The 12,512-nt window shown below is 44.5% G+C and overlaps 1 protein-coding gene across 1 annotated transcript in view; it reads right to left on the bottom strand.

Moving 5' to 3' along the window:
• Positions 1-12,512, bottom strand: part of MYO16 (myosin XVI) — a 461,549-nt gene that overhangs the window by 86,145 nt on the left and 362,892 nt on the right. Inside the window, exon 27 of the mRNA XM_077754002.1 lies at positions 11,686-11,788. Coding sequence (XP_077610128.1) covers positions 11,686-11,788 — 103 coding nt within the window. The remainder of the gene's footprint in view (positions 1-11,685; positions 11,789-12,512) is intronic.

Below are 12,512 nucleotides of genomic sequence, written 5' to 3'. Positions count from 1 at the left end.
AACTATGTTTAGACTATTTAAATGCATTCATTTTGGAAAAGCACATCTAATGCAAAGAGCAAGAAACAAAGATGCTACCTTGCATATTTCTGGTGCCACCACATTTCTCATAAAAGATTATCACAAACCAAAATGTAGATTTTATAAATTCTAGATTTAGTACTAGTTTATAAATAAAGAGTATTTTGGGACACCTGGCTGACTCAGTCGGTTAAGCGTCCGACTTCGGCTCAGGTCATGATCTTATGGTTTGTGGGTTCGAGCCCCACGTCGGGCTCTGTGCTGACAGCTCAGAGCCTGGAGCCTGCTTCAGATTCAATGTCTTCCTCTCTCCATGCTCCTCCCCCACTCACGCTCTGTCTCTCTCTCAAAAAGAAAAGAAAACATTAAAAAATTAAATAAATGGTAGTTTATTCATAAAGAATTAATTATTAACCTGCTTTCTGACAGCCTTGCTCATTGTCTCCAATTTATTAATCTTCCAGAAACTTCAATGATTTCGTATTGCTTAGAAGCCAAAATGCCTATCTTTGGATTTTTGTTAATCTCTGAAGAGCTCACAATTTTTACTCTTCTAAAATAGATGTTATTAACTGTTATTTTAACTTCTCACACACTCTGTGAGAGCAGAAAACCAAAGGGAGACTTCTGATGACGCTATCAAGGGCCAATAGCATTCTTAAGCATGGAGTTCATATTGAAAAATGTTACTACTGCTGTCAGTATTATGTTAGATACTGTCCCTCTACATCTATGTGTATAATTATCGAAATATCCTTATTAATAATTACCATAGGTTATCTTTTAACAATAATTTATAGTGCATGCTTATGTTTTTGCTGCAAACATGCTTTATTTTCATTATTACTGGCAAAGAATTAATCCTTAACATTCTAATCTCCCTTAATTTAAAAGCTTTAGCATTATTCTAATAAATATTTGTCCCATTTGAAGACAAGATGTATAATGTTATAGTTGCATCAGCAGTGGTCATCCTTCACTGTAATATCAGCATTCTGGAAAAACACGCCTGGTATCTCTTCAGGTGCTACCACGTAGGTCCGTTCCCAGATTTAAAACAGGTTTCTAGACAGCGTGGTGAACCACACACTCTCCTTTTATGTGTTTGGATGTCTGCATCACTCTCTCATCAGCCTTGTTTTCCTTCCTGCTCATCTGAGAATGTCACTGTGTTCCTCTAAAACACGGTTCTTTCTACTCTTACCCTGCAAAGCCTTTCTGTGCCTACCAGGTAATCGCTTACAAACAGAAACAGCTTCAAACTCCAATACTTCCAATGCACACCGTGACCCAGTCCTGCACGTGTTCATGGCTCTGTGTCATCTTCACATACTCTCAGGCACATTGTATCTTATAGCTTTCCCAAGTTTCCTTTCTCATATTTATTCATCCACCTGGCCTACCAAGTGTCTGTCCTCCCTATCTATTTAATCATTTATCCATCCCTAACTCCATCCACCCATCCATTCCTCCACCCAACCCTCTATCCCTCCATCCACACATCCACCCTTCCCTCTGTTCAATCACCCACCCACCTTTCCATCCCTCTGTTCATCCATCCATCCACTCACCTATCCACCCACCCATCCATCCATCCACCCACCCATCCATCACCCACCCATCCATCCATCCAACCATCCATCCATCCATCTACCCACCCATCCATCACCCACCCATGCATCCATCCAACCATCCATCCATCCATCTACCCACCCATCCATCACCCACCCATCCATCCATCCAACCATCCATCCATCCATCCATCTACCCACCCATCCATCACCCACCCATCCATCCATTCAACCATCCATCCATCCATCCATCTACCCACTCACCCCCCAATCCATCCCTCCACCTGTCCATCCAAACATTTGCCAGGGGCTTTCCTGATACCAGGCACGTTGCCAGGCTCCAGGACGACAAGGACAAATAGAATAGAGTCTATCGTTCCACTAAGTTCAGTAAAACAACCATCTAAGTGAAATTCATCTTCTCCAGGCTGAATTCACACTCTTCCCTAATTTGCCTCTTTGATTCATCATATTTCTAAGGGTGGACATTATTTTGTGTGTGTGTATTTATTATTAACATTTCAATATTTTACGTTTTTCAGGGTAGCTTTGAACAACTACCAAGTAGAAATATTCTAATGTTCAGCCTGGCTCTAAATGTATTTTTAAACATCCTTGGAGGATACATTTATACTAAAATACAAGCCCTCTTTGTTATAAATAGACTATTCTTGAAGTTTAACTTCAACACAGAGAAGATAATTACAGCCACACACATCTAACAGAGTACTGTATCTTCTGGTTTTTTTGAGGAAGGTGGTTTGGCTCGAATTACATATAATTACAGGCTAAGAAAATTAATTACTGTCACCTAGAGCAGTTTGACCTGTACAGCAAGCAGGGATGAATAAAAACTACTATTTTGAGCTTCCTAGTGAATAACTCACTATGTGATCCTGTGTATTATTTCATTACAGAAATCATGTCGACGTGGTCAAGAGCACTTACAAAAATAAACGTCTTCATCTCAGAGTCACACACGGTGAAAAAGCAAGCCAAAGCCAAACCCAAACAAAGCCCATCAGCTTCAAAAGCAGAGAGGAAAGTGCATCGGATGCGTTAACGTATTCATTTCAAGCGCACCGCCCGTCTTTCTTCTTAACAAGATGGCCTCGATAATATCACTAGGAATTACCCGCCTTGTGGAATCTGCACATTATAAACAATTAAGGGCAGCGAATACAGTCACAGCTCGTCATGCCGCCTGAGGCACAGACACACTGGCAAGGGTCTCCACCGCCAGTATCCACCGAGTCACTGCCATCTGCACCCTCTGATGCTTGCTTTACTTCTAAAAATAGGAACATGCCCGGTCCTTCATCCCAGCACTCGCTCTTATATTGTTCATCCTTAAGAACGCTTTTAGAGATCATAAAAAATACTCACATAGCTTTCCTAACTTTCCCGTTTTGTGTTGTGTTGTGTTCCCGTTTTCTTTGAGATTCATCTGCATGTGGTTTTGCGCCCCTGGACGGCAGGGCGTTTCCATCGTTCAGAGCTCCGCACGGATTTTGTGCAGCAAATTCACACTGTTAAAGATGCTGGTTTTAAAAGAGATTTCACTCTTCAGGTGAGCTAAGGGGCCTCTCTGTGGAAGGTCACCGGTCACCGTGAGTCCTCTCCCGCCCTGGCTCCGCCCTTCGTCTCGCCTGCAACTGCCCCCATCTGCAGGGGCTACGACATCCGTTTGTTACCTGGCTTCCCGGCTCTGCTCCTGCCGTCCAACAACACAGTTTTTTTCATGTCTAAAGCCTAAATCAGGTCACATTCCCCACCCTCTCTGAAGCTCATCGATGTTTCAAAGGGAACTTAAAACAGAATGTCGCGTTTTTGATGCAACCGAGGTCCCACGGGCTTGGCCACCTCTCACCACGGAGCACCGTCCTCAAGATGGTGAAACTGCTTCTGGAGCGGCGGAAACACCCTCTGCTGTTACAAGGTTTGTGGCATCTAACAGGTGCTTAATAAAGGCTTGCTGCAGGACTAAATAACCCTGGAACCGGGGAAGCTAGATCAGCACGCACGAGATGGGACTGCATTAGGCATGGACGGAACCGCTGAGTTTTAGAAGCTGGGGGCCAGTTGTCAATTACTGTCCAGGGGGACTGAGGTTCGGAGGGCCCCCCGCCCTGCAATCGTGGCGATTTTCTACCCTTCCCAGCAGGAAATTCCTTAGTAATTCATTAATTTTCCTCCCGACGGCCGCAGTAATGAAACGGTAGAGGTAGAGAAAACACTGCCTGCCCACAGCACCGTTCTCCTCCCTCGTCTCCTTGTTCTGGGGACGGTTACCTGCCCCAGCGGCTCTCAGCCGGCACTCTGTTCCCGCCCCCGCCCCCTGCTCCTCAGCCGTCAGATCTCAGCCCACGTGTCCATCTTACAGATGGACCTCAGGACCCCTGCCTGTCTAGACTGGGTCCTCGCAGGTTCTCTCCCAGAGTGGATCCCAGCCTGTGCTTATTTGTTACTTTACTGTTGTTCCCCTGGAGCCTGTAAGGCCACAGAAGAGGGACATCACATTCTTTCTTTACATCGCACCCGTTTTTTAAAAAAAATTTTTAAATGTTTTGTTTCTGAGAGAGGGAGAGAGACAGCGTGAGCAGGGGAGGGTCAGAGAGAGAGGGAGACACAGAATCCGAAACAGGCTCCAGGCTCTGAGCTGTCAGCACAGAGCCCGACCCGGGGCTCGAACCCACGAACCGCGAGATCATGACCTGAGCCGAAGTCGGACGCTTAACCCTGAGCCACCCAGGCGCCCACACCCGTTTCTTTACTATCGCTCTTGTGCAGCTACAGGGAATTCAGTGGTGCTCCATAAATGCTTGTTGGCTCTATCACTCGTAAGCCTGGCGCTAGAGGAAATGAGGTTGGTTTCCAGGAGATGAAAGCTGGATCCAGAATACAGCGAATTCTCACTTGGCAATTATTAAGTGCCCGGTATGTATTTAGTCTTTTGTGTAAGGAAGCAGAGAAGAACAATCTGAAATTACTTCCAAGGAGAAAATATCACACGTCTCAGTAAGACTTGATGGTGGATCCCTTCGTTTCCAAAGAGAAAACATGGCAGTAAGTTCGTTCATTCATTCAGTTGACAAACCAGTTCAGTGTGTGCTCTGTGACAGACCCTGTAGGGGATGTAATAATGAACCACACACACGCACGCACACGCATGGCAATCTGCATTAAAAAACCAGAGATATGATATTTTTCCTCAATGCAGTTCAGAGTGAGATAGGAGAGAGAGACACCAACTGAGAATCTGATTTTGTAATATTATTTCTAAAAACGGAGTCAGTGAATACACATCAAACATTTGGAGTGCTTATCTCTAGGTAGTCCAATTGTGGGTGATCTGTACTTTCTTCTTTAATTTTCTCTATTTTTCAAGTTTCTTATCAGGAATAAATACTACTTTCATAATAAAAATGTGTCTATATGTATGCGTACGTAGTTAGTACAAGAGAAAAACAGAAATAAATATGTGTGCATATATACAGTAATTTCCCAGTTTAGAATGCACATAGTACCAAGAGACATGCTAAGATCCCTAACGTTTATTATTTTCAACATTAATAGTTCTAGAGAAAGGGAAAGGGTATGAGAGAAAGAATAATTTTATAGGTTATTTTCTGGCTTGTACTTACAGTTGATTTATGAAGTGCTCCTTGAGTAATAAAACAAAGGTTATAAACCATTAATTTATTGTGCTAATAAGAGCCAAGGGCTCCAATACCATTGTCTTGTCTTAGAAGATGTAAAAAAAGTGGAAGGTGCTTAAAACTTTAACAGTTTCTTGCTCTTACTTTTATTATCTTTTCTCTACTGTACTATTTTAGATTAATGAAATAATAAATCCTTCATCCAACTGACTTTATTTAATGTTATGGTAAAATGTTAATCTTGCGATTCTCAGCACTGTTAAGAGTGCTCCTTCAAAGATCATATATTTTACGAAGACATACCACAAAATCGAGGCCATTCCTTGAAAATTACATTAGAAGATGATGATAAAGAACATAATTATCGTAATGTTTTTGTTAGTGAGCAAACACAAATAGGAAAAGTGCATTTCATTAAGGTTTGGGGTTTGTCCTTTGTGAAGGCCTTTTGTTACTTTCAGAATCTCAGTCCCTCTCCCTGTCTCTCACACACACAGACAGACATGTACACGCATGCGCACACACAAATCACACACGAGAACAAATAAGTATCACATCATGTGGGTGGTTGGGATGAAGCTGACACTCTCATTTTGTGGCTCACTTTCTGTCTATAGGATCTTGAATAAATCACTGGAAGTCTTTCTGGGTCTGACTTCAAGTCCTTATGTTTGAGGCCACGTAAAATCTCTCTCAATTTCTCCTTTCACCATTTCTAGTAACAGTTACCATGAGCACCTGCTTCCAGGGAGCCTCACCTCCAGGACTCTTTCCTTTGCCTGCCCGCCAAACTTCCCCGCCCCAAAGTTTCAAAGTCTGTTTGCAAGGACAATGACACTTCTCCGCGAAAGCTCCCCTACGTGGGGGCCCGCCACTCCCTGGCGCTGACTTCCCCTGCGCTCTGAGCCTCTGTGTTCTGAAACAGCGCCCCTGGCTTCGCGTGGACTGACTCTGACAGATTTGTTTTTCCCTTCGTCATCCCACCAGATGGCTTTAAAATGAATATAGCATTCAAATAACTACACAGAAAAAAAAATCGTCCTATAACCAGTTGATTCATATAAAATGTGTGAAAATCAGATTATACCATTTATTTTTCCACTTAGAATTAGTAGTTTCAAAAGTTTTCACTTTACATAAATGACATAACATTGCAAAACAAGCATGTTCAGCATGGGCCCGAGCGCCTGCCAGTTACCGTCGCATGGCTTCGGGAAATCAGGGCAGAAACTGGTGGATTAAACGTGCATAGTTTTGGACGGGTTATTTTCAAAGGCACCTTAAAGTAGGACTGAACTAAAAATGTGTATGTTTAGATAGAGGAAATATCTGAACAATTTCGAAAAAACAAACAACAGAAGGTTAATAACTGGCGGCTTCATTTAACTTGTTTTCACACTATGACTTCATTCAAACTATTTGTATTTTTTCCCCATAAGTGAAGTTATCTGAAGACTCTCATTTCTTTTTTTTTTTTTAATGTTTTATTTATTTCTAGGAGAGAGAGAGAGCGACAGCGTGAGCAGGGGAGGGTCAGAGAGAGAGGGAGTCACAGACTGAAACAGGCTCCAGGCTCTGAGCTGGCAGTCAGCACAGAGCCCGACGCGGGGCTCGAACCCACGAACCGCAAGATCATGACCTAAGCGAAAGTCGGACGCTTAACCGACTAAGCCACCCAGGTGCCCCGGAAGACTCTCATTTCATAAGGAAAGAGGCACAGAGAGCAGCACTGGAAGTCGGTCACAGTGAGTCTACTCAGATTAGCTCAAGAGCCCTCCATGTTCCCCCTTAAACAACTGACTTATATTCTGCCATGAAATGAGGGTCAAGATCTGACTGGTCCATCATATTTTTCAAATGTATCATTTAATTGGAAACAGGACCAAGAAACTGCAAGCAGGTAGGACTCCTTTGCGGCCAACAGTTATGTCCTGATTTTTCTTCGCTTTTGTTCAAAATAAATATCGCCTCTTACGTGAAAGGGGCGATATTGACGATGCTGGGAAAATAGGGTCATGAATAAGTTTGCCAAAACTTATGGTTACCGCTTGGAATCATGGGAAAGAAGACTGAAGTGAGGGCCAAGCATGTAACACACACAATAAGTTACTTATTATTGCAAGGCCAAAATGCTTTAGTGCAAAACACGGTCAGTGCAATTACATGTTTTTATAAATGCTTAAAATCGTTAATTTGACTCTCTGCTATGTAATATTCTACCTGTATTTATGGGGAGGTAACCAATTTGAAGAATAATTGTTAATTACAGAAGTACTTTAGGAACATAGTTATCTTCTAGTCATAGATACAGGCTCAAATTCTATTTGGCTATTGTCTTAAAGCAATTCCCTAGATGTGACCATTCTCAGGCTTGGGTTGTGAGTTCTTCCAGATTGCAAAGACTCCTGCCTGTCTGTGACACCCATGTAAGATGTATAATGTGGTTTGGCCACTTGTTATGCACAAAGACTCATCTGCTAGCCACACACAAAGCAGTGGATGTCTACCATGCTTGCTTCTTTGTCCCGTGGGAGCAGGCTTGGCACACATACATCTTTTCTGATGGAGACACAGTCAGCCACCCCGAGAAGGTGTGGGGCCCGAGGGGCAAGAAGAAGGCAGAGAAGAGAAAGCAAGCTTTGTGGAGAGGTGGGGAATGCTGGGAAATTTTAATATGACCCAGCCAGCCGCAAACTGGGTGGGTTTACCAAAATGGCTTATTATGACCGTTCCCAGACCACCTTTGCTCAGGTCATGAACTGGAAGCCAGTGTTACCCCGATGCCCACCTCTACGAGTGTCGCCCACAACTGTCTCCCACCCCTGGGACGGCTGGGGCAGCAGCCCAGTCTCAGCTCAGAGCCAGGACTGATGAGAGTCACACCCTTCCTGAGAGCCCTCACTGGATTCTGGTACTTCTTCTCCGTCTTTGACTTCTTTTCTTTCTCTCCCTTTTCTCCTTCTCTTCCTTTTCTTCCATGACACCATTAGGAAGGAGAGTCCAAAAGTGCTGGGTCTTAAGGGTCACTGGCTAACAGTTTGGGCAAGAGAGACTGGGATCAGAGCCGGCCTACAATGGGCGGACGTGTGCGGTTCTCCTTCATCTACCCGGTGAATGGTCAATATAAGAAAGACACTAACTAAAAAAAAAAAAAAGAAAGAAAGAAAGAAAGAAAGACACTAACTGCAAGAAGCAATCTGCTCAGACTAATAAAGATATCTCTAAGTGCCTTGGATCAAAGCTTGCACTATGATGCATAATCTCTGCTTTTCAAGTTCTCTAATCTGAATAAAAGGGCTTCAGATGGTCACATTAAAAGATATAGATCGAGCTAAATGCAGTGGAAGGAACACAGTATAGCAAGACAAGACGTAGACGACGGGCCTGCAAAGCAGTCTTTCTGCTAAAACTAAGCACGAACCGCACCTAACGCCTTGATCAGTATGCTGATCTGCAAGGCTCTATTCCCTCCTACCTAACATGAGGTCATTACCGTTCCCCCTGCCGACCTTCCTTTCTCCGAGTACAGTTGTTCTGAGGAGTCGTTATTAGGTTTAAATTAAATAAAGCCACAGCTCTGAATAGTTGTAACACATTCTGTAGATGGGAGGAAACGGTGTGTGTGGAATATGAAAAATTCCCGTGCCTGACGCACTGACTCCAGACCCACAACTACACGGGGAATAAACAGCGCGCATGGATTGGTGACAAAGTGCGACAGCTCCGAAGGGAAGATGCGTCTACCGCGCCTGGAACGGAAGGAGATGCTGGTGGTCACCACCGCCATGGAGGCGGTCCCAGGGGTGGTAGAGGGTGTTCGGTGGGAGTAAGTGGAGCTAGAAACCCCCACTGATGCCTCCAAGGCTTTCCTGCACGGAGTCTGACGAACGCAAAGGACTGAAGCAATCTTATGACGTCTCCAAGACGCATCAGAGTGACACTAAGAGGATCATCGTACTTGAGTTAAGAGAATTGAATTCCCAGCTCATATGCTGTGCACTTTCATACAGCAAAAGGCAGCTCTGGTCTCTGCCATCTTCTAACATTGCCCTTAAAACTACAGAAAAGGATGGCTATTAATTCCTGCTAACCTTTCACAGCCAAACGCTGAACACTGACTGCTTAATGGAAACATATGCTATGACTCTTAGCCATTTGGGAGTCATGCTACAGAAACGACAGCCACCCGTTAGGAACTTACTGTAGTTTCAACAGCTCCTCATTCGATTTGTCCCAATTAACCACCCAAAAGATAGACACATCAACTCTTCCTGCAAGTACTATCAACACATCTCAAACCAACGCTTTGCTTTTGAAACGAGGACTCTGGCTTTCCAGGTCAGGAATAAATGATGGCTTAAAAATCCTTTTGCTCTCTGACTAGCATGAAAGGGAAGTCTGAATATGCTTTATTTCTAGAAAGTTAAAGATCTGTCTTCTAGTATGAAGTATAGGAAAAGCTACATCGTGGACGAGCTGAGGAAAGCAGTCTTTCCAAAGTGTTCAATATGGAACACACAGCAGCATGCAGCAAGTACAGGAATTTATTTATTTATTTATTTATTTATTTTGTCTTGTATTTTTAGCCTCCTCCGGGGGGTTAGAGAGCGAGGAAAGTAGACCGGAACAGTTCGGATTCCCTCGCCTTTTCCCTACAACTCAAGCTTCTTTTCACCACTAATAAAACATATTATACTTATCTGTGAGTGTTTGTTAAAAGAAAAAACTACAAGAAAATCTCAGGGATGTAGTCCTGAACCACTACTACCCGAGTACTTAAACTTAAAGATGGTGGCAATGGTTCAGTGGAAATGACCTCAGTCACCTGCAAGTTTGCCGAACACTTCTGCGTGGGCACCCACGTCTCTCGTTGGCCGGGCCACAGTGGTGAGCGGACACTCTCTGTTAGCGACTCCTCCTTGCTCCCTTCCTAATCCCGTCTCCTGGCACGGATGTGTGGCCATGACTACTACAGACTGTGTGTACTGCCTCCTTCACACTCTATTTAAGGTTCATCTCCATTATTAGTTTAAGACAAAGAAAAGGGAAAGAACGATAATAAAGGAAGAGATCAGGTGCAGTTTAGTCATCAGTGACGAATGCTCTAATTCTAGGTTCCTCGTCCTTTGCCACAGGCGATGAGTGTGCCAATGTCAACCCAGAAGAGCTCTACCTGCGTCCCTGAGAGCGGGCGCCGCCAGACACCCCCAGCAGGTCTGAACCATCTGAAGGAAGTCTCCCTCTTTGGCCTCATCCATTATCTTACTCTGCCTCTTGGAAATGTTCCACTACTTCTTTTTTTTTTTTTTAAGTTCATTTATTTATTCTGAGGGAGAGAGGGTAAGCACGAGCAGGGGAGGGACCCAGAGAGGGAGAGAGAATCCCAAGCAGGCTCGATATTCTCAGTGCAGAGCCCTATGCGGGGCTCGAATTCACGAACTGTGAGATCATGACCTGAGCCGAAATCAAGAGTTGGAATCTTAATCAGCTGAGCCACCCAGGCGCCCCAGACCCACTACTGTTTAATAATGAGATTTGTGTCTCCTTTTTGGTAATTATTAGGTTTTGCCAAAGCTATCAGACGCCATGGTCTTTGCCGTCTACGTACCTTTGGTTGGTTTATAGCTGGAAACATCCAGGAGCTCCTGGTGTCTCAGGGTTTAGTCTGTTTCTACTCCCAGATCGCAACGACCTTCTCAATTCTTTTGTTTCAAACCACCTGTTCTCAACCCTGGTCACCGATGGCATTCTGATGTCTAATACCTTACACGGCACCCCCCCGCTGCTTCTGGGGAGCCCCTCCTAGGCTCTTCTGTCTCACTGATGTTCCCCCTTCTGGAAGGAGGGGCCGTGTCCCCGCTGTGGCCCGGAACCCTGCCAACCCAGAGGGTCCCAGGAAAAGAACAAATGTTTCTGGCTATGTATGAAGCTTCTGCCACGAAGTGATGTGGAAGGGACGGTGACATTTTCAGTGTGTGGCAGTTGAGAAGCAGCAAAGAGAAGCAGTGAACAGACACTGGACTGCACCAGAGGAGCCAGGAAGTCCGTCTCCAGAACGCTGATGACCTACCCACTAGAAGGCAGGACATGAAGGTCTCAAACTGCCTTCTCTGCTTTCTGCTCTCTTTCAGATCCCTCAGGAAGCCCGAGTGACAAAGGTGCATCTGAGACTTGGGCAAACAAGGAGGTTTCAGGAACTCTGCGTCACCTCCCCCCCAAATCACTATGAGAGAGAGGAGCCCGCTGGCTTCCCTCCTGTTTGCCGCCCCGCTGCTCAAACTCAATCAATCAGAAAGACTGATGTGTTTCCAGCCAAGACCCTTAGCGTCCCGTCTTGCGAAACACATCCGAGTTGGCGCCGGTGGCTCCCACAATGACTCAGCCCACCTCTTCAGGTCCTGAACGGGGACGGTAGCAGCCCGCTGGGCACTAACCTGCCAGTCCTGCAGTTTACACTGGTGGAGAACGAGGCGGCATTTCTCCTCGGCTGACAGCTGCTGCTTCTCGCCCGGGAGCGTGTCGGCCAAGGGCTTGTACCTGTGAAAAAGCAGCGGGGACACGAAAGCCATGACTGAGTCGCCAAGCAAACACTTCTGTTCAACAGGATCGCCTCTGTCACACTGTTCCGTACATTTTCCCCGGTTCTTGCTGCGCCCTACGCGTCCCCAGATTTCCGTCCGCCATGCACTTAACATTGAGCAGCCGTGAAATACCCCTCACCTGTCACGTGGAGAATGATTTGTAAAATGAGCCAAATATGTGTTTCCATCCTTGAGTGTGTGTTCAACACTATGATCAAGGATGGATGAAAGCCACTTAAGGAGAGAAAATGGGAGAGGGCGAAAATGAATGGTTTTCACTGAAATATTTAGAATGCTCTTAAAAATATACCTTTTAAGAAATCTCGGAATTCTTTATTACCATTTGAAGGTGAATCTAGATGTAGTTAGAATCCGTAATAAAGGAGCATCAAAACGTCCAGAAGTTTTATTTAAGTGGGAGGTAGAGGAACTCGTTCCCTGTATCCTACATATTGAGTACGTTCAATCTTCTAGAAAGATATTTATTTATTTATTTATTTATTTGCAACTTCCTCTGAATAACTGGCTGTCGTTCCTTAGCTGAAATCCATGGCCATATAATACTTTTCTGTGGATTATTTTAAAAATGTCTTTCAAAATTACATAAGCCACTTAAAGCAAATCTATATGAAATTTACCCTGCAGGCAGTGTATTTCATCTGATGTATAAGTAAAACAGT

This window comes from Crocuta crocuta, unplaced genomic scaffold (genome assembly GCF_008692635.1).
Source record: "Crocuta crocuta isolate KB4526 unplaced genomic scaffold, BGI_CrCroc_1.0 scaffold31, whole genome shotgun sequence".
Lineage (NCBI taxonomy): Eukaryota > Metazoa > Chordata > Mammalia > Carnivora > Hyaenidae > Crocuta > Crocuta crocuta.
The sequence above is the reverse complement of the archived record's forward strand: the minus strand, read 5'-3'. Positions and strand labels throughout refer to the sequence as shown.